Source organism: Clinocottus analis, unplaced genomic scaffold, assembly GCF_023055335.1.
Source record: "Clinocottus analis isolate CAN_PGR_092001 unplaced genomic scaffold, fCliAna1.0.p SCAF_9, whole genome shotgun sequence".
Classification (NCBI taxonomy): Eukaryota; Metazoa; Chordata; class Actinopteri; order Perciformes; family Cottidae; genus Clinocottus; species Clinocottus analis.
The window spans coordinates 4,808,077-4,832,943 of record NW_027176251.1 but is presented as its reverse complement, the minus strand read 5'-3'; the positions used below and the strand labels follow the sequence as shown (position 1 = coordinate 4,832,943).

The 24,867-nt window shown below is 43.1% G+C and overlaps 1 protein-coding gene across 1 annotated transcript; it reads left to right on the top strand.

The window, feature by feature from the left end:
• The first annotated feature begins 2,208 nt into the window (after positions 1-2,208).
• On the top strand, positions 2,209-24,097 carry nkd2b (NKD inhibitor of WNT signaling pathway 2b). The gene is made up of 10 exons (XM_068570336.1): positions 2,209-2,508; positions 2,632-2,658; positions 2,763-2,854; positions 20,029-20,089; positions 20,509-20,636; positions 21,833-21,928; positions 22,013-22,154; positions 22,374-22,431; positions 22,543-22,667; positions 22,827-24,097. The coding sequence occupies exons 1-10, from the start codon at positions 2,484-2,486 to the stop codon at positions 23,474-23,476; spliced, it is 1,404 nt and encodes a 467-aa protein (XP_068426437.1). The 5' UTR covers positions 2,209-2,483; the 3' UTR covers positions 23,477-24,097.
• The last annotated feature ends 770 nt before the right edge of the window (positions 24,098-24,867 follow it).

Genomic DNA, 24,867 nt, shown 5'->3' with positions numbered 1-24,867 from the left:
CAACTTCAAAATGTCAAAACTCCAAACAAAACAAACAGTCTGATATTTATCCTCTCAACCGTTGTTCAGGTACATGGCTGAGAGCAATGGAATAACGCTGCATGTGCCAATGGTGATTCACATAGTGAGGGAATTAACTTACACACATGCTTATAGGCATGTTAAGAATAAAGGGAACACCAAACTATGGAAACTCTCACTCATTTCTCGGAGTATTAAAAATCACAGATTGAGTTTTAAAGAGGTTATGATATACATGTGCTATTTTAGAGGATGTTAAAGTAAAAAAAAAAAACTCTGCACTTTAGCCACAATTCACATAATTTGTGCAAATACGTAACCGCCCATAAAACTTACGCCGTGCCATCTTTATTCTTCATCGACATGACAGCCTTTGATGACAAACCAGGGCTTGTACCCAAGTGAGCATTGCTCTTTAAAAACAACCTCAACTATCCCATATGTCTGTTCCCAATCCAAACACAAACAGTTGTTGTTTCTGCTTGAGATTATTTATTTTTTTGCATCTCGTATGTATGTCATTCGTTTGAGTGGGACGCTAGAGGGAGTGGAAGAAAGAGGATGAGGGAGAGCGATACCTCGTAAAGAGGCAGAATCCTGGGATCCAGGCTGCATAAAGAAATGGTGATAATTAGGCACGGCGAGAGGGATCAAAGAAAGCTGCCATCAATGAGCTATGCAAATGTCGGCTCATCCTGTCAGCCAGAGAGAAGTCTGGGAAAAGTCAAATGGCAGACAAATTGACAGGAAGAGCGATGAAGCTTCCCTCTACATTCATCAAGGTGTGGTAGGGAAACTGGGATACTGTAATGAACAATTTTCACAGAAAATAAGATGTATGAATACATGTCTGTGATGTTCCTCCAGGCTGAGCTGCTTTTGTTTAATAAAGGACAGGGCTTTGTGATTCCTCATATGGCAGCATCCCTATGGAGCAGCGAGTGAGGGAACGACTGACTAAACAAATAATAACAGTGTATGCCTTATAACACGATGAAAATCGAAGTCAAATCTATCTTCATTTTGAATATAATCTGCACAGGAGAGGGATATTTACTAAACCCTAACATAACATTCATGTTTTCACACTGAGCAAAAGGTGAATATGCATAATTCTTGGCATGTGTCCTGCGGGCGGGACCTGTTTTTAAGCCCCGCCAAAGGACACAAACTGTAAAACTGACGAAGAGCTTTTGATGTCTGGGTTGAAGTACAGCATGTTCTTCCTGGTTTTCTTTCATCAACAACATTTTATCTTTAGCATTTAGCTTCAATTAGCCGTTTTTTTAAATCTTAAAAACTATAATAGTACAGCTTTACATTGTTCAATTAAGCAAAACTTAGCCTTGAACAAACACATGCGCCAGAATAGGATAATGAATAATTTACAAAATAATAAAAGTATCCTTTCCATGCATGCATATGAATGAAGACCATGAATGGAGTTGTTTAAAAAAGATCACACCAACAGAGGACGCGGTTTCACATTGGACGTCACACGAGCTTCCAAACAGCGTCAAGCTGAACAAACCCGGAAACCAATTAAGGGGCTTTTCAAAACAATAGCAGCCGAAATTTTGGAAAAACTAGAAATGAAAACACAACTGAGATTAGAGCAACACAAAATTATTCATGTAGTCTGCTTAGAAGTTTAATTGCACATGGTTAGAGTGAAAAACATGGTGTTTGAAGAAAATATGCAATTAGATGGTAAACACGGTAAATACTCTTTTTTTCTCCCACATATTTCCACATTTCATGTGCTAGTCACCTATCAGATAAATGACACACGTAATGTTTCAAGCACATCATCTTGATAATATTGTGTTTGCAGTATAATTTAATTTAAAAAAAAACATGCACTCGATAAACAACTGCAAATCAATGACTCCCCTGATTTTTTAATTGTAAGACTTAATTCTTTTAAATGGTTGACTAAATAAAGCTATCAAGCTGTTTCTCTTTGTTTTTCTCCCATAAATAGTATGCGCATTTTTCTCCACATTTCTTCATGTTGTACTACATCAGAGATTGACACAGTTTCATCAGCGTTAATGTGTCTCATAAAATATTTTATTTTGTAAAAGCATTAACCGGAAACGCCGTGCCCTGCTCTCTGTGTCTTGACTCTCTCTCAGTGCTCTCCGCTGTGTTCGCAGCGCTTCCACACTCAGTCGGACTGAAGAGAAGTCCGCGGACACACAGCCAGTGCTTCCTTGTCTCCTCCACAGATCACCTTCACAGATTGATCTCGTTTCTGCACACACACACACACACACACACACACACGCACACACCGCCGATGCTTCAATGAACATGCGACTTAATTGCCTGCCTTTGGATGAAGTTGGACTTTTCTTCTGGCAGAACACACACAATGTGACCATGTTGAAGCAGTGACTGTGTTGTCCTTGTCCGATTATCGGAGTACATTGATTGATCCAGGGAAGAGGGACTTGACAATGGGGAAACATCAGTCAAAGCATGGTAAGAAATGATGACGTCTTTCCACCACTGAACACATGTTGTTTATTTTCAACATATATTTCGATTGAAGTCTCACAAACTAACGCTTGTCTGTTTTGCATCCCTGTTTCTGTTGATCTGAAGCGTGCAAGCGCAGAGAAAACCCTGAAGGTGAGGAAGAGAGATTATTTTGTCTCGTGAAGGTTTATACATAAATGGTCATCTCATGAAGTCGGTTGAGTTTGAGATGCATGTGTACTTTCTCCATGTTCCAGGAGACAGTTTTGTTGTGAACGCCTTCCTCCGGAGAGGGATGGAGGATTGTGAGCGGTACAGCGCGACGGATCACAAGCTGAAGAACATGCAGGTATCAGGCACCTTTCCCTCTTCTTTTTTTTATCAGGAGACCTAATTGAAATTAAATGAAAAGTCTGTGTACGGCTAATATGTTTCCTCTTTAATGATTAAGACTAGAACTACGTTTTAACGCACATTTCTAAGTCAAAATAAAAGTTAGCATCCAATAAAAACAGAAAAAATAGGATTATTTCATTCTGTTCGGTTTCAATTGTAAAATGCTGAGTGCTATTCTCAGAAATACATATATTGCTAAATGTGCAGCATTCATGTTTTTCATAAACAAAATGATTTATTGGGGTGGAAAAAAGTGTGCCAGGTGTGTCTGTGTGTGTTTGCTGATGGGATGGGCCTGTCAAGCGCTTCAAAGTTGTCTGGTTGAAGCTGTTACATTCCCTCTTCTTGAAAGAGGAGCCGATAACTTAAGGGGAAAGGCAAATTGTGTTCATAAGCAATGTGCGAAGACACGCTGAAGTTGTAGGTTGTAGGTTGCCATGTCCGGCTGCGGCACAACACCGTCCAGCGGTCATTCCTGTGCCAGCATCCCTGGACAGGGTGACAGCCGTGAGCCATGTGTGTTATGCGGCTTGGCAAAGCAGCACACACACACAGATATACACACACACATAGACGGGATGGAAAGGTAGTCGTTTCTCCGACTGAGGGATATATAACGTTTGCACTTGTGGCTGCTGGCATCATGACTCAGGGCTGTGTCTTTTTCCTCAATGCCTCCCATTCTAGTGCGGCTCCCAGTGGGCAGCCCTCTGTGGCATAACATTACATCACTTCAATTAGTGTGTCTTTTTGAGGGGCACGAGAGTCTCAAGCTCCCAGACAGAAAGTGCGAGAAGTTCACACAGAGTTACTGACAATCTGTGAGGTTGTAATAGTGGAAGAGTTATGGCTTATATCAGGCTATAAACCGCCCACTCGTGGCAAATTACTAGAGAACTTACTCTGCTTCAGAGGAGTCTTGAGATCACACTCCCCTCAAGGAAAACCACCAAAAGCATACGCTTAGCACTTATTAGTAGGTTGATCTTCACTTCCATCAAAGTCAGGCCTCCGATTTATTGTGTGTCATTATATTAGAGGCTCATAAAGAGAGCTGGATAACCAACCTATTACTTTTCTTGCTTTCTTTGAGCTTAATTTAGAAACAAACCGCAATGCAGTCATGTCTGTTATGGCTTATACTGGCCCTGATATGTATTCATGGAAAAATATTACAAAGTGAATAGCAAGTAATGCTCCTTTTTTTAAGCCAATAACATTATATTTTTCATTCAGGCCTACTAAAGACATGTTTTCTATTGTATTTATAAAAGAACTATTGTTTGTTTGTCTTGGAGAAACAAATGTAGGTTTTACATGTTATTTTAAGCCAAGTAACATTTCTACATCACTTCTTATCAATGTTTAAAGCAGTGATAATGTGCTGCTGGTAAACCCAAAGCATGATGCATAGTAGAGCTGAAATAATTACAGTGGGGGAATTAATTAGTAGTCAATTAATTCAATATTGTATTGACAGAAAACTCCCCCTATGACAAATCATTTAATAATTGATTTCCAGAAGTAGTTCATGTAGCTTCTCTATTGTGATCATTTGATGCTTTGCTTAACATGACACTTATTCTGGTTTTGGACAAAACAAGCTATTTTTAAAACCTCACAGTGGATTCATGTGAAATAGTTTGCGGATCAACCAACAATGAGAATATTGGACAAGCTCTGATGCAAAGTATGACATGTCAAATGATCCAGTAACATGAATGAAATTGATACTAAGATGACACATTGCATTTATGTTCACTATTGTATCACAGGGGCAATATACGACTGCCTGCTCGTATGCAGTGACAGCTCTTTTCTCCGTGTTTGAATTGAGCGTGTGTCGATGTTAATGTAAAGATAGATGATGTCCTCAGGGACGCCTCTCATGGTGTATCGTTTCCCATTGAACGGACTGACTTTCAACACATTTATCTCTGCTGTGTAGGACGATGCACCATTTCCTCTTTTGATCCCACATGCCTTTAATTAATTCTTCACCAGGATTGGATTACATTGTCACACATCCAGATGTAATTATTGGATTATGAGTTGTTAGATGTCTGGGGTTTAGACCATGATTAAACAAGTCCACGTTGAATAGAAAATAGCAATAATATGTATATATATATATATATATATATATATATATATATATATATATATATATATATATATATATATATATACACTATTGCTGTTTTCTATGTGATGCTTTTTACGTTTTTGATGTTTTTAGATGGATCTCAGCCACATTTCAGTATTTTGACACCTAGCTCACACCAGACAGTGGTTACACCACTTAGTCCTGGTTGATGAGCAGCAGGGACAGTTCAAATTGCTTATGATTTTGTACAGCAGAAGATTGGCCGAACACACTGTTTAGCTCTGACCATCCCCCTCCTCATTGTCAAATGGGGGAGTAGGATTCCTGAGCTGTCTGGCTGCGACTTCAAAGCGCAGAGCTGGGAGTTATAAAAGGGCTCTGATATCAGTGGAGCCTCCGAACCCTCACCCCTCTATCCCCCTGCCCTGTCCTGGGGGATGGGCTGAGGGATGGAGTGTAACCAGGCTGGAAGGGGAGGGGGGGGGGGCAAGCGCTAAGATATAGCCAGTGCCCAACATCAGTTTGTGTAAACCTGTGAATCTTCTCAGGTTTACACAATCTTTCTCTTCAACGAACTGGAGAATGCTTTGTCGCACTTTAGCAAGTTTTTTTTTTACAAAAGATCAAAGGATGCAAGGGCCTGTTTAAATATTGATATTGCTGCGAACCATGTTTCAAGATTTGCAGCTGGCGGGTTGCCCTCAGAATGTAACCCTAGAGCCTCCTTAGAGAACGGCGTTAGTGGACAAAGGGAGTGTGATTCAGCAGGATGACTTGGCTCATCATCCAGGCTGCACTCATCAAGATTTTGACACCTCTTTGCAGGTGCTCCAGACTTACACGTCTTACCTGTTTAAACACCTGGTGTAATGTAGAGGTAAAATAGCAGGTGAGATCAGAAGAGGTTGTGCAAGGTATAATCGCCCACCCCACCTTAAAAAAAAGGAGTCTAGTCTGTGTTTATCGAATATGTAATGTGCAGAAAACTCCTTCCCCTGTACTTATCCAAACCTGCGTTCGTTAGTGGAAGAGCTCTGTGAAGGTTCACTGTGTTTCACCTCTGGAAACATCAACACATCAACAGTCCAGACCCTCGCATACACAACCACAGTGCTTCATTTTGGAGCTTCAAGCAGACATGCTTGGATGCCCAAATAATGACAGGCTAATTCAGCCTTTCAGCACCATCTTTTGTCTCTGAACTCCCCACAGGCTTGGCCCGTGTGTCAACATTTTGAATTCCACAACAAAAGACCTTTATTATTCCACTTTGAAAGGTTAATAATATCACACTTGAAGTTAAAAGGGCTTGGTTAGGGATTGGGTTGGATGTCATGATGTGCCAAAAGCTCCAGGACGCAACTTTATTTGGACGTGTGGAGAATGACATAGCGCTCACCCCTCGATAATACATTTGGTTTAAGAGCAGAGTTTCCAAGCAGCTCACTCGACTAATTGTAAACTAGTGTTTTTTTTTAACATTAATTTCAAATCTGTGAATAAGACTTTCCTCTCATATAAAAAAAACCCCTCATTTGGTGATCCTGCTCAAAATGGATGTTATGTTTGGACAGTTTTGCCGCTGGGCATTTGGGTATATCTTTTAGTCACCATGTTCATTTTGAGTAAGCAGTATTTGATTTGGATCTGAGGCTGGGATATCTGCGTAATCTTAAGAATGTGCCTCCGAATGACAATTTATTTTTCAAGTTTAAAGTAAACCTGAGGTCAACTCCTTTTGTGCACTGGTTACAATCATGTACCTCCTGAAGTCTCTGACAGCCTGAAAACTTCCCTCAAGAAACATTCTCGCCAGCAACATCTCGTGACTTTTCCCTTCTGCCTCTCTTATACAAACACAAAGGATAAAAAAAAAGCCTGTCCCTGATGCAACACCACCAGGGAGCAATACATGGTGGAGAGGAGACAAAAAGGTGTGCTCAAATATGTACTGCTTTTGAAGGGACTTGAAGGCATTTGGAGAGTTTGTTTTTTTCCAACCCTTCTTTTTTTTGAGGGGGGGGAGAATTGGCTTCACAAGAAGCGAGCTGTGAGCCTTCATCTCTGAATGAAAAGCATGTGGCTGGCATCCAGAACAGCGGGGTCTTTCAGCACGGCCCCAGCAGACATCTGTTCCTGGTTTGTACAGCAAAATCCTGGAGCAGGGAGAGGGGCTGTGGTGGGAAGGGGGGAGGTAGAGGGTGGCGGGGGGGAAAGGAAAAGAGGAGGAGGAGGAGTGGGGGGGTTTAAGGGTGTTTTTTTTCATCAGGAAGATATTTAAGGGGGTTGAAAGGTAGAGGGGGAAGGGGAAGTAATGGAGAGTCTCATCCGCCTGGTCCACTGCATCGTATGGATGGGGCGCAGGGGGGTCAGGAGCTGATCGTTGACCTCACTTTACCAAATCACACCGCTTTTTTTTTTTCTATATTGGTTGCCATTTGTCCAGAACAAACATTCACCTCTCTGTCAGTGTAAACATCATCACCTGGTCGGCTCAGACACTCGTCACAAGTGTGAGATGCTTGTTTTAGCCATTCTTTCGTGTTGGAGTGTTTAAGTGCGTTTCACCACATGGCTTCGCCTGTGAGTCAGAGGTTGAGTCCCCCCCCCCCCCTTCGTCTGTGTGTTTGTGAGTGAATGACTGAGTGAGAGGCAAACAGTGGTTTGTGTGGCCTGCGCCTAATGGAGAAAGACATTACAAAAAATGGCAGGAAGATTAAATGTTTATTTTTCTGAGTATATTTATACGGTCTGAAGTACTTTGAAGCAGTTTGCTTACTTTCACCCTAAATCCTCTGTGACCTGCACACGTGAAGGTAGCAGGCCTCTCTCTGGCCATCAGGAGGAATCAAAGAGCCATCACACATTGGTTCACAATCCTTTAACACAAGCCAGGGCCGGATTTATCTGTCAGGTAAAAAAAAAAATGCTGTTGATCCTCCCACCCCTTTGGTTTGAATTTAAATATATGACATTTCAGTCATCTGCTTAGCTTAGCACAAAGACAGGAAACGAGGGGAAACAGCTAGCCTGACTTTCCAAAGATAAGAAAATCTACAAATCTCCGACAAGCACCTGTAAAGGTGCTTTCAGACAGTGAGTGGCGGCCACCGTTGAGGACACACTAAATCTGGCTCAACTTTTGATGCAACGCAACATCACGCGGCAAAGTGCCGAGTTGACCAATCATATACACGCAAAGTTACATTTCTGATGGATTACTTTGTAACGTGAAGACTGTATTTCTGCAGTTTACCTCTCTGAGTATCATAAAGCGGGCAGGGACTTGATGAATAAAAAGCAGCTTCTGGTTTCATGTCAGACCAGTATACAACGCATCTCCCCCAATGCATCTAAAGGTTTTTAATCAACATCTTGTTATCTTGTTTGTTTAGGAAGTCACTGTTCCTTGCCCAAAATTAGTCCCCGATCAAACAGGTATGACAGATTACTTAGTGAACTTTGAAGGTGCTGTACACAGATTTGTTTTAATTGTTGTACACAACCAGGCTTGATGTTTTTGTGCTAAGCTACAGTAAGCTAATCTTCTCCTGACTGTGGCTTCATATTTAATGTTCACTGAATAGACAGGACAGTGGCATCAGTCAATAGTATAAGCATGTCCGAATGCCTATTCTTTGCCAAAGTTATAATAAAAAAAAATCGCAATTAAAAATAGATCCACATTTCATCCACGTATTTATACTCATTTGAATTTCTCTTACAGCTCAAACGAGAATGATGTATATTTAGAGAAGAGAGATGACAGTCGCTTCCTTCATTTTATTGGAACTCTTATCTGCAGACATATGGAATGAAGTTCTGGAGCCTTTCGAGCTATCTCAGCGCCATCAGCGCCGCTTTGAAGTCACTTCTTGTCACTGCTTTTCATGATATTTATGAGATATCTGATTGAGTGCTTCAGAGAGCTCAGTGTAGCTTTACAGGACCGGATTACAGTGAATAGCTCGACTTCCTGATTGGAGCCCATCCCAGGTTTTCGGTGACACTACATGACCCAGACGTGCATGGTCAGTGATGACAGCAGGGAGACCTCACTTCCCCTGCATGGCGAGTGTGCTGGTGGCTCTTTGGGGCAGCCCCGCCTAGGGTTAACACTGCTCTGTGTCTTTGCTCTCGATCGCTGCCTGCCAGGGGAAAGAAAATACCTGAAGCTGGAGCCCAGTGCTTAGCGCTGACATTTTTGGCAAAGGATGCTGGATCCAAGTCTGTGTTTGATCTTATGCTTCTCCCAGCCAAGTAAAACACCGGGAGACTCAAAGGTTATTACATTTTAGTGTGTAAGGTATGTTTCCACATAAACCCCTGTTCCCCCTTAGAAAGCTTTCGCTCTTTTCCAAGTGGACTTCATTTCGCAAGCCTCAGAGCAGCCAGGGGAATATCATATTTTTTCAGTTATGGTTGTTGGTGGTGTTACTATATGCGGCCATTATAGCCATTGTTAATTGATTACATTGTTGAAATGACATCTTCAGTGAGCATAGTGCCTGTGATGAGCTCAGAGAGGAGACAGAAAGCTTCGGATGTCTTCAGAAGAGGCAAAAGCAGATCTGTGTTTGTTCAATATTTTGTTGCTTTAAATATTTGCAGATTGAAAGGGAGACGGAGGAATTAACTTGTTTGTTTAAAGAGGACGGGAGATTCCTCTTTTGGACACAAGTTTGTTATCCTACGAAATTCAGCCAATGGAAACTTGAGATTGCCTCCATAAAGGTCAGATGCTGACCTGACATATATTTCACAATGCAAGCACAGGGAAACGGAATAGCAGTGTGCAGCACAATGCACTGATTGATCTGAGTAACTTAGAAGATACATCTTTGGCATGAATTCTTCAATTGTTGTGGTTTGCGCAAGAAAAACATGGACAACACTGCCAAAAGAAATATAATCTCTAAAATGAGTGTGAAATTCATTTGAAACTTTATGTTTTGAGCTACTCATCAATACTCCTTACATAGCGATGGGCCATTTGGCGGATTACATTCGCTTTCTGTATTGTTAATGTACAAAATGCTTTCAGAGTCAGCCCAGAATGCTTCGAAACCTCATTCTTGCTGCACATTCCTGAACCTGACGCCCTGCTAGGTCTGAGACTGGAGAATGAAACACCACACACCACAAATCCTGGCTTCCTCTATGCTCAAAAAAAAAAAAGTGGGCACTCCTCCTGACCACTGTTGGCATTGTTTTCATTGTTGTGTGATGCACTGTTGTTTAGACCCTTTGCCTTTCAAGGTGTTTTGAACTTGGGTGTATACTATGAGGTTGTCACGCTTATAGTATTCACCCCAGGGGTCCCTCGTGAGATTTAGGAGTATTGCCATGACTTTGAGTGTTTATTCCATACAAGGAGTCAATGCCTTCAGTTTATTTGATGTTCAAGAACCTTGAAAAATAAATGGAATTTTTGAACAGAACTGTGTTCAGATTTTACACAACATCCATCTTCCTGTCTTGAAATACAGAATGCCATAGCGCAAGAGTTATCAACACACCCGAAACCCAGACCCCTTAGGAGTTAGGCATCTTTCTCTCGGCTCGAGCTCAGCCTCCCCCTCTTTGGGACCCCGAGCCTGCACATGTGTAGGTATCGCTATTACTCAGCTCATAAAACGCCACAGTCCCATCTGAAAGTGGTTAGCTGTTGAAACACACTCGCAGCTTCAAAGCTTGTATCCAGGCTCTGCAGACAGCACAGGCTCGGCCTTACTTTTGCACATCACATTCCTCTCCAATGGGGAATGGCTGCAAAACCTGTTCCCATCATCAAAACCCTCAATGGGTCTCCATTAAAAAGGAAGTGGGTTATTTTGGTCACGGGTGGTCATTTTTTCAGGGGTATTTAAATCGGGAAAGAATGACTGCGGAATGATTTTACTCTTTACATTCTCCGCTGGTATATTTATGTGTCGAAACACCTTTTGTGCTTTTTCTATACGTGACAAGAAGGGAGGGAGAGGATGAAACAGTGCTGAAAGAGGCCACTGTTCTCATTTCCTCTGAAGGCCGCTTTCTTTTCTTCCCCCACCCATTTCTTTCCTAAGCCCCGTCCACTTCAAAAGCTGACCTGGCCCTGTGTGTGCCGTGTAACTTGTTTACCTAAAGGCTCATTTCAAATAAACAGCAGTTCTCCTTGAGATGCCTGCCCCCTCACTGAGAGCCTTTTCAGAGACACCATCTGCTTGTAGGAGGTGCTTCACTGAGAAAACACACTCTTCTAAACAGGATTTTTTTTTATTTCATTATGTTACCGCTAAGTGACTTTTGTGGCTTTATAAAAAAAAGCTAAGACCAAAATGTGTCAAAAACTGAAAAATTCTGGAAAAAAAACCCTCTGGCTCATAGAATATCTGTTTTTAAAAGTTTGTGTTACAAACAGTAACTGTTTTCTGGCAGTATATTTGCCTATACATGAATACAGACAGCTCTGCAAGGTCTTTCTGAATAACCAGCACCTACTTCTTCGTGTTGATAGAGGCTGACTGATCCTATCACTTAAAGAATGCCAGTGTATCAGAATATCTGAACTTTTACCCTCAGTGTCATGTGCTCAGCTTTGAGTACTGCTCTATCCTGGCAGCACCTCATAGCTTTCAAGGTGTTATTGCACATCAGCACCTTTTGGCTTTTTGAAGCATAATTTGTCTTTCAAGAACTTTTATCAAACATTAAGTGCCACACTTAGTGCTTTTAAGTGGACTGCCTCACGGACGTGCTATGTGACAGAGAACAAGACTCCCATCAGACTTGTAGCTTTATACCGAGATAAGATAAGAATATAGAAGCAGCAGTGCTAAGCTAACTTAGCTCGTGTTTAAGTGCTCTTTCATATTGCCTCACGGCCCTGGTTTCCAGTAATTATGGCTGTGAAAGCAGCAGCTCTCTGTGCGCTTTGCTGAGCTGCCCTCTGCACCATAGCCTTTTGATCTCTGCTTGTGCCATGGATGAATTACGTTCCAGAATTTCACACTGGGGAACTGTGCTTCAGACACACACAGCTAGTCTGTCAGGTCACTAAAGTGCACACATGGCAGCTTCAGTCCAAACGCAAGAAGCACAGATGTTACAGTCTCGCCGAACTGCAGCCTCAAAATCTCCACTTGCCGTATTTCTGTGATGTGTCACAAATGAAAATTATAATTCATGGCTTGCACCACGAGGCTTTAACATTCTTGTCTTGTAGCTACGTTTTCAAAAGTGATTCATCGTATGCATACCCTCATATCCTTTTTAGTTTTTGGACCAGTCATTTTCTTTGAGAATAATTCAACAGATATATGAATGAGCTCTGCATGATTTTGGTGCATCAGTAATTGGCCCATGTGCTACTTTTTTTTCTTCATCTGTTCATCTTCAGCTTTGTCCCCGCTTTTCATGGGAAGTTGCATCTCATATGCCAAAGCATTACAGCCTTTGGTCCTTTGGCTATGGTCCATTTTACATGTCCAGGCTTCCTTCACATCATCTAAATATCGTGGAGTCTCCTTTGCTTCCTGCGCCCAGCAGGTGTGTATTTTTAGGACCCCTCAGAAAAACACTTGGTGTTAACCCAGGGATGACCCCATGTCCAGCTCCGGGACTGTGAGGAACTTCCCAACTTGGAAATAAGACGGGTCTTGCAGTGTCAAGAATTCTTGAGACTGGCAATCCCTACCAGCTGGTGGAGACAGTCAGAGAGAGTTACACAACAACACAGAGGGAGACGGGCGATGAAAGAGGTGCAGCCACTTTGAATATGAAGATTCAAGATATTTAGTGTGAAAAAAAAAAACAGACAAAAGAAAGCCAAGAGTCTTAAATATTTTATTGTAAGGAGCAGTACCAATTATGCAAACAAGCAGTGTCCCGTGGGGTTTGAGGTTTGGCAAGTGTCATTGAGAATCGCAGATGAGTTATTATGGGCTCTGTGTGCTTGCCTGCTACCTTGGTTATTTGTTGCATCCTACTGCACTGAACTGTATTTTGGCAGTCAGTGACCGGTAAGCCTAATTCTCCCTGAGGGCTGAATGCAATAATAGTACAGTGCAACAGCCGCCCATCTCTGTTTGCCCAGTATGCCTCACAGACGGATGTGTTGAGAGTTCACGCTGCATTACCGGCTGATTGGTCACGGCTGCAAAACCTCCTCTTATCGTGGTCAGTCATATGGATCTTTACTTCTCTGTGTAAGCTACCCATAGGGAGCCGTAACTAGTGGACGGTAAAGCTGTGGATGTGACCCTGAACCTGTTGTTATCCTGCTGGAAGACGTGTCCAGGAAACCAGCGGGCAGCGCATCCATCAGCCCACAAGCCCTTAACAGCAGGAGTCCAGCAGGACGGCGCAGCCGAAAAAAAGTCATTGTGGATTAGATTGACAGCATCATTCAGGTGTGTACTCCAGTGGTACACAGAAAGCTCAAAGAAACTCAACTCACTCAAATAAAACAGTTAATTTTAATGAAGAATTATACCCACATATTATGTTGAGGGAACTAAACAGCAAACCGTTTTACATCACAGTGGCTCTGAGCTTCAGTAATTTGAGCGTTTAAGCAACGCATTAATCTGAGCCAGCTGTCACAACGTGTTGCAATTGAGTGAGTGAAAGCTACTTAGCAAGGGAGCAGATACGTTGACATGGGCACCCACACACTGACAATTTGTGCATTCTAACAATAGCCATTGACCATCCAGTTTATAATCCAGCCATTCGAATATATGTGTAACATGCTGGGTGTTGCTGTTGAAGAGCTACTTGAGCTCATGCGGGGCAGACAAAAAGCGGTTGGCAGCCACTCCACAACAAGCTTGGACCATGTTACTGCTCCTCCTCTGTGGCGTGCAGCTGTCCATCCCCAACATGGTTTGTTTACATTTCTCAGTCACCCACAGGAGCCCTGTAATGCCTGTCGTTACACCAGCCTCCAACCACACAGCCTCGCCCCTATGAACTGCCGGGGCTGGTTTTCAAAGCTGTGACACAAATCCCTTGTAGCTTAACAAAAAGGAGCAGTGAAAACAGTGGTGTTGGTGGTTATTTCACAGGTGAGAGCAATTATAACTGACATTTCAGTACTAGACAGACAGCTGGGAACCTGACACTGACGCTACACAAAAAGTGTCCTTTACAGGTGAGAGTGATTGTGTCAAAATGGTTTTCAGCCAGCAGAAGCAGACAAGGCGGACAAGTTTTGAAGAGTTGATCCCTATACTAAACCCCTGAGGTCATTGCAGCTGATCAGTTTCTACTCAGCTGGACGCTTGTGGAGGGAACCTGATTGTGAGAGGTGGAGTAGCTTTGGACAGTAATGGGATTGGCGTTGCAGCCACCTCACCCACAACCTGGCATTCTTAGATCCACTGTGTTGTTTAAAGGGCCTGAGGAATGTGGAACAAATCCCCTCAGCTTTATCGGCCTGGGCGCGCTCCCCATTGGCCGGGCTTAAGAGCCAGGGGCCTGCGCGGGAGCTTACAGAATTTCACATGGAGGCCAGAAACAGAGGAACATCCTGTTTGAGTCTAACCGCCTGTCCCACACGGGCTTTGATATGCCGTTGCCTTGTGCACTCACTATCCTGTCTAGTTTCTGTGTGCTTTGTTTGTCTTTTACGCCTTGTGCTGTAGTATGTTGTTCATTTTAAAGCAAAAATGATTGATTACTTGATAAAGAATTTGGTTGGAATATTTAAAGGCGTCACCTTAGGCACTGGTAAATTGAGATTATTGACTTCCTAAGTTTATAGATGTTTACTTTATTAATAAACAATAATGTGAGTCAGTAGTTCATAGTAAGTTAAGTTTTAATTCTTAATTCCTAAACATTATCCCTTATCACAAGACGCGTGGACTTTCTACATATTTTAGTTGAAACTTTGAACAAAAACGTTTGTACATAGCATCCCAGAAGAAAATAAAAAGCCATACAGCTCCATTTCTGACTGTTCAAAGAACCCGTTTGACTAAACTTTTGTCGGAGTACATTGTTAAACGTGTGAGTGCATGTAACACATGGCATTGGTCATATATAAGTTCACTCAGAGACTATTGCATTACCTCCGAATTAAAGCAACATGCTCTCTGTGGTGCAGTCATTATGAGTGTGGCACCACATTTTAACTCACTTCAGTGTTTTGTGTTTCAAATAAAGTGAACTACGACAGACACTTTGTGTTTTTCTCTTTCCAGGAACTGATCAAACAGTTGTATGACCTACTGCCTCTATTTAATTTCATACATTTGCCTAACCCAGACTCGCGAGTGTGATTCCAGCCACTGGTATGAAGCACATGGTTTCCAAGCCCCTCCAGTAGCTGCCTGTGTGACAGCTGAGAGGAGGACACTCCATTACATCAGACTCCTATCAAAGCCCACTTTAATGAAGGCAAGCTGATTACAGCATCGGTGACAGATGCCGAGTGGTCAGCCAGCGATGCTAATCTTTGTTTTTGCCATCCAGCAGGTCACAATCAAAGTGAGCGAAAGCCCAGTGAGAGGATGAGGAGGAGACTGAAGGGGCGTGCAGATTTTAGGAGATAGTCTGTCCCGATTGAATACGAGCAGATGACTTTCATTGGTTTACGTGCTGCTCTTACATAGACAGGCATGCACGCTCATCTCTCCCAACAGCTGTTGTTATACTAGGAACGAAGAGGCTTCGCCCCGGTGATTCATGTCCTGCCAAGGGAGAGGTTTTCGCCTCCTGTTTGACCTCAGAGAGAGTCCCGCTACCCTGAAAGGGCCATATCTGGGCCATCTTGGCCACATGGGTCCAGTCCAGATGACAGGATGGCATTTTGCTCTGATCTCATTGCCATTCATAGAAAGACATGTCAGGGCACATACATAGATAAAATACCTCAATTAATGGACAAAGGCACATTTTAGCTGTCATGTAAAAGCAGGGATTAGTGGTAAGGCTGAGGCTAAACTTGAAAAATACTCCGCCATGATAACGGTGCATGGTTAGAAACTGAAAAACAAAGACATGCTTTTAGCTTGTGCTCATATTGTGATGGACATTATTTGGCAGGCTAGTTCAAACCCAGCAGCATATGCAATGCTGTTGAATTTTATATTTCTGCTCAGCACAGGCTGCTCTGTTGACTCTGAGCACCATAATTACCTTGCCTGGGACTGAAAGCTGACACCTGATGAACCAGAGGGAGAGAGAGCTTCCTGTGCAGCCGTCAAGAAGCCAACGTATTGTTCTTGTACTGTCTCGCAAGAGAAGAGACCGAATTTGTGCAACTGGCCTTCTTCGATCTTTGGCTCTCTGTATTTTCAACCCCTGCCCATCCCCCCCTACCCTCACCTCCCTCTCTTCTACTTTGCCTTTCCTCAGTGTAACAGCTCACATCTGGTTTTGAGTCAAGGCCAGGTTGGTTTCTTCTGGAATGGAGAGCTTTTATTTCTCAATGGCCCCACTCCCTCTCCAGTTTCATTCTGCGGTGAAGAGTATGCAGTTTGTTTACGAAGTGGTGTTCCTTTCTTTATATTGATTCTACTCGATCCTCATCACCGGGGAACCCCACATTCATCTCCTATTAATGGCCAGTGGGAGCGGGAATGTTGGTCGGCTGGTGGTCGTCAAAGCTTTAGTGTGGCGCCCTCCTTAGTGTCAGATCCAGGTGAACATCCTGGAGAACTCCCACTGTTCGCTGCAAAGTATTCGTCTCCTGAGACACTCAAGAGAATAACTGAGATTGTTGGTCTGGTTTGAACAAAGAGCAACACAGACACAGAATAAAATGTAATGTAAAAGTTGTTTTGAAACAAATTACACTTATACAATATAAAAGTAAACTGGATGAAGTATTTTAGAAAACCACATTGCCTAAAATTATACATGGAAGCATCCAGCCAGTATTCTGTGTTTGTATTTTTTCCAGCATATGTATGTATTTTAATATGCAGCCAGACATCTGATCACTTTGCTGTATTTCATACCCCGAGGCCAGAAAAACTGCGTAAACAATCTTCCCATTAGCCTCCCCTTGTTTTTGAAGATGTGATTTTCAAAATCAGTTTTGCATTGTATGGTTTGAAGAATAGACTAAAAGAAGTGTGTGTGTGTGTGTGTGTGTGTGTGTGTGTGTGTGTGTGTGTGTGTGTGTGTGTGTGTGTGTGTGTGTGTGTACTTATATTTATGGGGGAGCTAGAAGAGGGGGATGCGAGAACAAAGATGTGCAGTGTTTTCCAGCGGGAGGATGGGTGGTTAACAGGCAGGCAGAGAGAGAGAGAGAGAGACTGCTGGGGGATGTCTGATGTCACCTGGTAGGGAGCTATGAAAGCTTCCCCTGGTTACCCTATCCCACATAAAAGTCTGGCAGTAGGCTGAGGCTTTAGGGAAGCTTGGCAGAACTGCTGCATTAAACAGGAACAAACATCACACACCTCGCTGTCTGTCTCTTATGTCCAGGCGTCTGGGAGACAGAACCTGTCTACATGGAAGAACACTGCCAGTGCATATTTTCGATTCACTTTTTTTTTTTTTAAGACAACAGATCCAATACCTTATCATCTTCTTGTCATTCTTGTCTAAGCAGCCGTCCCCACACATGCACTTTTCCATCCCCCCCCCCCCCATACCTTATATCACACACAGTGTAGCTGTGTTCATCATGGGCTTCAGGTGTACGCCACTGGTGGAAAACCAGGAATACTTTGCACCAAAATGCTAACACATTTGCGTAGCTTACAGAGCAGTTTGTGATCTGATAGTGAAAGAATGAGCGCAGCCAGATGCCAGAACGCCGTTAATTACACATGTGGTGGGCAGATTTGAGCCCGACACCGTGGGCGATGTGGAAGGAGATGCCATGTGTTTAGACGTTAAACTGCAGACTGCGGTCAGACCCAGCCTGCTCTCTCATTAGCTCCCCCGATGGATGTAATGAGCATGGAGGTGGTGGAGAGGGGGGAGCCATGTGTTCAACACAAGCCCTGCTGGTCCCCTCCTTTTGCACGCAGCGAGACGTCTCCTGATATCAGGATTTTAATTAGAGACGAGATTTACTTTTGGCAGCTGGTGGATTGATTTCTTTCATTATATTTAACGCTGAATCCGGTCTTTAATTTAGAGGTGCTCATACCTTGTTCTGTGTCCTCATGGGAACAAGGATAAGGGGAATCAATGGTTGTCTTTGATGTTCCTCTGAGCTGCAGAACAGTGTGTCTGTGTGAACTCCCTCTTCCTTACATACTGGCCTTCATTAAGGGACTACCCTGCAAAGAGGGGAGATAAAAGCATCCAGTGTAGAAGGGAAACAACAACTTGGCGGCAGAAACCGCAAAGATGGAAACTGTGTGAGATTTTTTTTTTGTTGGGATGCACATATGCTCGTCTGGTTCTTAGTGAGTAGTTGTCTCCACTTTTCCCAGAAGCCTTACAGAGTCATGTTTAATCCCAACTCCACCTCTCCCACTGAGCTCACTGGGTCTGGAGTAAGCAATAGATAGGCCATATCTCCCCTTTAACAAACCACATCCTCCTCTGCTTTACTATCATCTGCTTCTCTGCTCTCCCATCTTTGTTCGTCTTATCTTTCATTCCCTCCTTTTCCCCTTTGTGCCCTCTTTCCTCCGCTCCTTTCTTTCCTCTTTATTCCTCCCGCTTATTTCCTGCCCCTTTCCTGTTTCCTCTCTCCTTCTCTCCCCAAGGCTCGACTCCCATGTTTTTTTTGTGCTGTTTTCTCTCAATGTCTCCGGTGGCCAATTTGCAGGGGGGTGTCCGAGCCTTGACCCTGAGACTCAACCGGCTCCCCCCCTTCAGCGGTGAAGGTCAGGTCCAGATTACAGGCTGGAGGTATCATCCTCTGAAGTGAGGAATAATCACGGGCTCTGAGATTGTTAAATAGAGGCCCTGGCGCTGTCATTACTCTGAGAAAGAGGGGAAGGGGAAAGGAAAAGGGGGGCTCGTTCACCTAAACGCATGCAGATGTTCAGGCTCTCGCTTGAGCTTCGGTTCTGTTAAAGGTACATGGAGTTCTTTTGTTTTCTAGCATCTATCTGTTTTTTATTTGTCTCGTTTCGCTGGGCCTCCTTGATTCAATCTGGTGGGGTTTTATTTCAAAGTGTGTGTGTGTGTGTGTGTGTGTGGAGCAGCTTCGAGGACTGAGATGACGTAAATAAGATGAATCATTTGTTGTTTAAATACTTGTGGTTTAGGGGCTCTGCTGCACTTAATTTTCATTGTTTCCACAATCCAGTGGTAATTAAAGAATGGCTGTGTGTACTGTGCGCGCACATTACGGCTCTTTTGCCTTTGCCTCAGTGCGCCTTTTGCATTAAAACATGTGTGGGATGGTTATGAATACATTGTGGTTCTGTTTTATGGAGGATATAGATTATTCACATATGACAGCAGAGTGTTTTCCCGCTTACACCCATTTGCTTTGCCTTTGTTTCATGGCTATGGAATTGTGTATTTAATCAGTCCCATCCTATCTGCATGGAAATTTCCATCTGGCCATTATTCTCTATTCAAAATAAATAATAAACACACATGTTACTGCTGAGAGTTTATTGTGAGGTTTGTCTAACATAAACCAAAGTTCTCAGAGTCAAGTTTTGCAATGAGAAATACAACAAAACTTTTCCGTAAACGTCTTCCATCAAACTCTCCGTGCTTTCATGTCAAGCGGGATGAGAATAAACAGGTTGGCTAAGAGAGAGAGAGCTCAGGCGATGAAGTGCACATTATGGGGTTTTTTTTTGATGGATGAGAGGGGTCCAGCTGAAGGGCTTGGAGGAATCTTGAAAGCTTGGCTTTGGCCGCACTCGTCGTGTCCCAGACAGTGAAACACAATAAGCGTGCAGATGTTCAAAGTGTTTGGCCGCAGTGGAGCCTCCAGCCCTCTCCTCTCATCTGAGTAGGAAATGCTTTCGCTGGAACTGTTTGTTTTCTCTGTGTCTGTGGTCTGAACTGTAGATTCACTTACATCTCTGACCCCTCCCACCCCCCCTCCTTTTCCTTCTCTCGCTCTCTCTCTCTCCTCATTTCTTTCCTCGTCCCAGGGGTTTCCAAACGGTGAGCTGAAGGAAAGACAATTTACAGATCAACACTGTCCCCTAGAGGGTAGGTTGAGAAGGATGCCTACTCACTCATTGATAAGCTTTATGCTGAAACCATGCTTGAATATTTTATGCTGCAGAAAACAGATCTAACATTGTATGATTGTATGTATCTTTTATTAGTATGATTGCTTAAATAAAACATATCATAGCATGCATTTTTCATGTAGATTTTGCAAAAGTCCAATATTGAGATGTTTGGTTTGATTCTTGTGGAGCCAGAGCACACAAATGCATGTGTTGTTGACACAAAAGCATAACAAGAGATGCATGTGTTTGGTGAACATTCAACATATATAACGTAAAGTATATGATCTAGTCAGGGTTTGAGCTTTTTTTTGAAAGTGTAGCGACTAAACCACAGAAAATATTGCCCAATTTTGACATGTGTCTAAACTTAAACGTGTCCTCCTGCGTTGACAGTGGTTCTTCCTCCAGAGAAGGCTGAGGGCTGTGAAAGCTACCTGCGGTATCTACACTCAGAGGACGGAGTGCGCGAGATACTTCGAGATTCAACCAAAGCTCCCGGGAAAAAACGCATAAGCCTGGATGTAAGCAGTTATGTGAAAGGCTGCAATGTGCTAAAGTCACATGTTTAACATGAATATGCACCAAAGAACCAGGCATGTCATGCATGCTGGGAGGTGCATGTCCAGCCAATCTTACCGAAGTTGTTCCAAAAACACACAGCTCAGGTAGATTGGGACTCTAAATTGCTGATAATTATTAATGGGAGTCTGTGTTAGGCCTTTAGTGATCTGAGGACCCGGGTTAGAAAAAGTGTCGCAATAGTTTTGTGTTCCAGTTAGTGAAAATGATTTAAACTTATAAACTTTAAATGTTGTAAAATACATGCATGGTGGGTAACAACTATCCTAGCCACAGTTGTATTCCTTCATTCACCCTGTGCACAAAACATCTGCATGTTGACACTGCTCCAGACCATATCCTGATTGAATTTAGGGACCAATAAATAGAATAAATAGATTGCAGTGTTTAGACTTGCATGTTTTAAAGAAGGGCTTAGATCTGCTCTTTGGTGATCCCTCCTGGTTATGTGAGCTGAGGAGATGTTATAGAACCATAAAGGGCTGCTTCCCTCCCAGGGGACTCCTCCCTTGTAAGTGCACACTGCCTTTCAACCAGTGTCAGTTCTCCACCATGCCTCCAGCAGGGCCTATACTCCAGATGTTTATTTTTCCAATTATGGCCATGTTACTAGATACATCTGAATCAGAGTTACTGCCAAAAAGCTGTAACTGAGAATAGAGGTTGTGCTCATTTTTCCTGAAAGAAAGTAGAAAGAAAAGGTCAGAGTGGTAAGGCCCACCATGCTGACTTTTTCCCCCACTCAAAGAAAAGGCAGCTGAGAAGTGATCTGTTTACATGTTGAAAACACAACTTTCAGTTGGCCTCTGTTCTATTGCTTTAAAGATGTGTTACTTTATTTGAATCGTCCAACACTTTCTTATGCACAGGATGGCAGTCTTCAAAAGTACTGCCTTTTGTCAACAGTATATTCTTGTGCAGAACAAAGTAAAACAACACACATTTCCTTAAGAAAAATGCCCATGAATCACACTGAAGACAAGCGCCTGTGACGATTCCATTGGACGTACTTTGCTGCACCCAGTTGTCATAAACGCCGTCTTTGACACTATTGCTTTGCTTGTTATTTACAGAAATATGTGGATTGAAACCTCCAACTGTTCATGTGTATCAAGTGTGATAATGTTTGCCTCCACAGGACTTGGAGTGTGACGTCTCTGTGGAGGATGGCAACCGTCAGGAGTGGATCTTCACGCTTTATGACTTTGACAACAGTGGGAAAGTTACAAAAGATGTGCGTGTTTGTTACCTTTCAGCTGTTTCTTGGTCAAATGTAAGACTATAAACGATACTAACTGTGTTTTATGTCTCACTATAGGACATGTCTAGTCTGATGCACACCATCTACGATGTGGTGGATGCCTCTGTGAATCACTCCTGCCATAATAAGAGCAAGACACTACGTGTCAAGCTGACGGTCACTCCAGAGCCCAAATGCAACAGAAGAGAAACAGGAACAGGTACAGGACAACAAAAACAGCATCATACCGCAGACATTATCTATCCTCCGAGTACGTTGTGAGCCAACTCTGCATTTACTATATATTTTTAGAGTTTAGATGCGGTGATGTTTTTGTAAAATCATTGTCGTCATCTAAAATGTCTGGGGAAATAAGGGGATGGGAAAAAGAAACCTGCACACTTTCCCTGGTCTGAGTTCTTGTATTTGACCTCTTCAGATCGCTGTCACCAAGAAGAGGGGCGTTCAGCTGACAAGCGACTGTCCTCTTACGTCAGGTCCGTACTCTGCTTGACGGCTGGCATGTGTGTGCCGTAGTATTTTTCGTAGTTTATTCATGTAAATAATCAACAGTCCTCTAATCAAGACAGTATACTCATCTTTTGCAGCAAAGGCCAGAGCAACGAGGCGCCGGCCACAGAGGGTCAGCATTACTGTGTGGACGAGAACACAGAGAGGAGGAATCACTACCTGGACCTGGCTGGTATTGAGAACTATACCTCCAGATTTGAAGGTAACAACCTACTTGTTGTTGTCGGCACAACGTTGTATTATTATGTGACAATGACGAGTTAAACGTTGCCTATGAGGAAGCTGAGGGGTTGCAGCAGTTCAAATGACAGTGTTGTATATCATAATTGTATTAACCACTGACCCTGTGTCTGTCCTTCAGGAACCAACCCTGACTTCCCTCCACAGGAGGCTCATGTTCGAAGCTCCCAGAGCCAGAGTCGCTCACGCTCCCAAGAACCAGAAATCCAAGTTGTTCACCAGCGCCGCTCGCAGGTCATCAGCGATAGTTACAACCCTGCTGAGTCTCGAAGCAAAGGCACACAGTTTGTCAAATCTCCCAAAGGAACCTACAAGGGAGGCGGAGGGAACAACGGGGGCAGCGGAGGCGGCAAATCCACTAAATGTCACGGCCACCACCCGCCTCTGCAAAGCATGCTGCACAGTGGCAGCGCAGCAGGGCACGGGGGTCACGGAGGTCACGGCGGCCACGGGGGTCAGGATGTGTACCACTTGCCACACCAAGCCCAATCCTCCGGCCACCACCAGCACCCTTTGCAATACAGCCACAGCAAACGCCTTCGGGCAAAAGCCAGAGAGGCCACGTCTCCATCCAAAACCCCGGTGTCCCCTCAGTCCCACCCCCAGCAACAGCCCCCCGTGCCCTCTGTACTGCCAAGCCTGGAGAGAGAGAAGGCGTCCGGCCCACCCGGGAGCCCAGGGTTTGTGGTTCCTATGGTCCAGCGTCATGAGCACCACCACCACCACGAACACCACCACCACCACCACTACCACCATTACCATCAGACATGACCGCCTTTAGTGCGCAGTGACTAAAACTGTGTTCAGGACCAACCACAACCAACCACACCAGTCTGAAGGACTTAATGTCATCCCACGGGAGTGTCTCACGCTCTGTCCAGGATATTTTTACTCTTCTCTTGCAAGCTATACAGATATATCCTGAGATTAGATGTACTGGGGAAGCGTGTACTGCGATGGCTGAAGATATTGGACCGGTAGGATGTTTTTACTGAGGTTATTATGTAATAATAGAAGACATGCGGCACAGTTTTTGAAGTTTTCGTAGATGTTCTGCTGGGACTGCTGTGATCGTTGCCCATGTTCAGTAAGGGTACAGATGCCTGAAAGGAACAGATCAGAGGACCTTTGATGTGTCATCCTTTCCCTCCTGATGCTGTGGGTTGAAGTCCCTGGAAGCTATAAGTCAGAGTAGCTGTGTTGTTCTGTGTGAGACCTTTCCAAAACATGGATCTCAGGTGTAAAGGTGCTGCTGCTCTTGAGCTTTTCACAAAGGTTTTTTTTTTTCCCTCAGAAGGCCTGTTGTGAACTGAGGGGTTTCCTGTTTGGGTGAAGGGGACGGGGCGGGGGGATAGGGATGAAATCACCACTGCCAGTTTTAATGCAAAAATATCTCGCTATATGTATAAAAAAAATCTATATATGTAAACACATTTTACTGTATAATTATTATACTGTATATGCATATTTCATCATGGATATAATTATGCATATATGTATTTTGTCTTTTATATATTTTAATAAACGTTATATAGTTCATTTAAATTATTAACAGTTTGTTTATTTCTGCTCATAAACACTTGATTATGGTGTCTGCTGCCTGCCACTGTGTTGATAGAAATAGGACAACAGCACGAAATCACAGTATGACGTTATTCATCGAGATTTAACATTAAATGATAATATTATAATTAAAACATATTTGTAGTGTGTGAGTACATTTGAAAAAAAATGTAATAGTTAATTTACATCCCAAAAATGTCCTGCCAGTGATTTGTGGTTTTGAGTTATTGGATTAGGTTGATTAACCTAAAATCATGTGATGGTAATTATCAAAAAGAGAAGAACAAGGTTTCAAGTTATTTAAAGGTTATGACAGACAGCTGATCTTGGTCAGTGCAACTGAAATGTAAAACGTATTATCTGCTACATAAAAATATGCGCACAGCAGTAACTGTCTACCTATAATATTAATGTAGTGTTTTTACAGTTATCGAATGGTGTATGAGTGAGAGGGAAATGCAAACAGAAAGCTGCATGAGACACTTCTGCTTTCAGAAATAAGGCATTTTTGTTTTAGTCACGCTTTGTGGCCAGATACCCATATACACCATTCAGCTTCTGTAAAGCAATACATGTATGTTATCGCACATGTGATCATG

Bases quoted from the DNA above. Each gene is read 5' to 3' on its own strand.
- nkd2b (XM_068570336.1), top strand. From the start codon at position 2,484: ATGGGGAAACATCAGTCAAAGCATG. The intron at 2,855-20,028 runs GTATCAGGCACC...TCCTCGTCCCAG, and splicing joins ACAAGCTGAAGAACATGCAG to GGGTTTCCAAACGGTGAGCT. The intron at 22,668-22,826 runs GTAACAACCTAC...TCTGTCCTTCAG, and splicing joins CTATACCTCCAGATTTGAAG to GAACCAACCCTGACTTCCCT.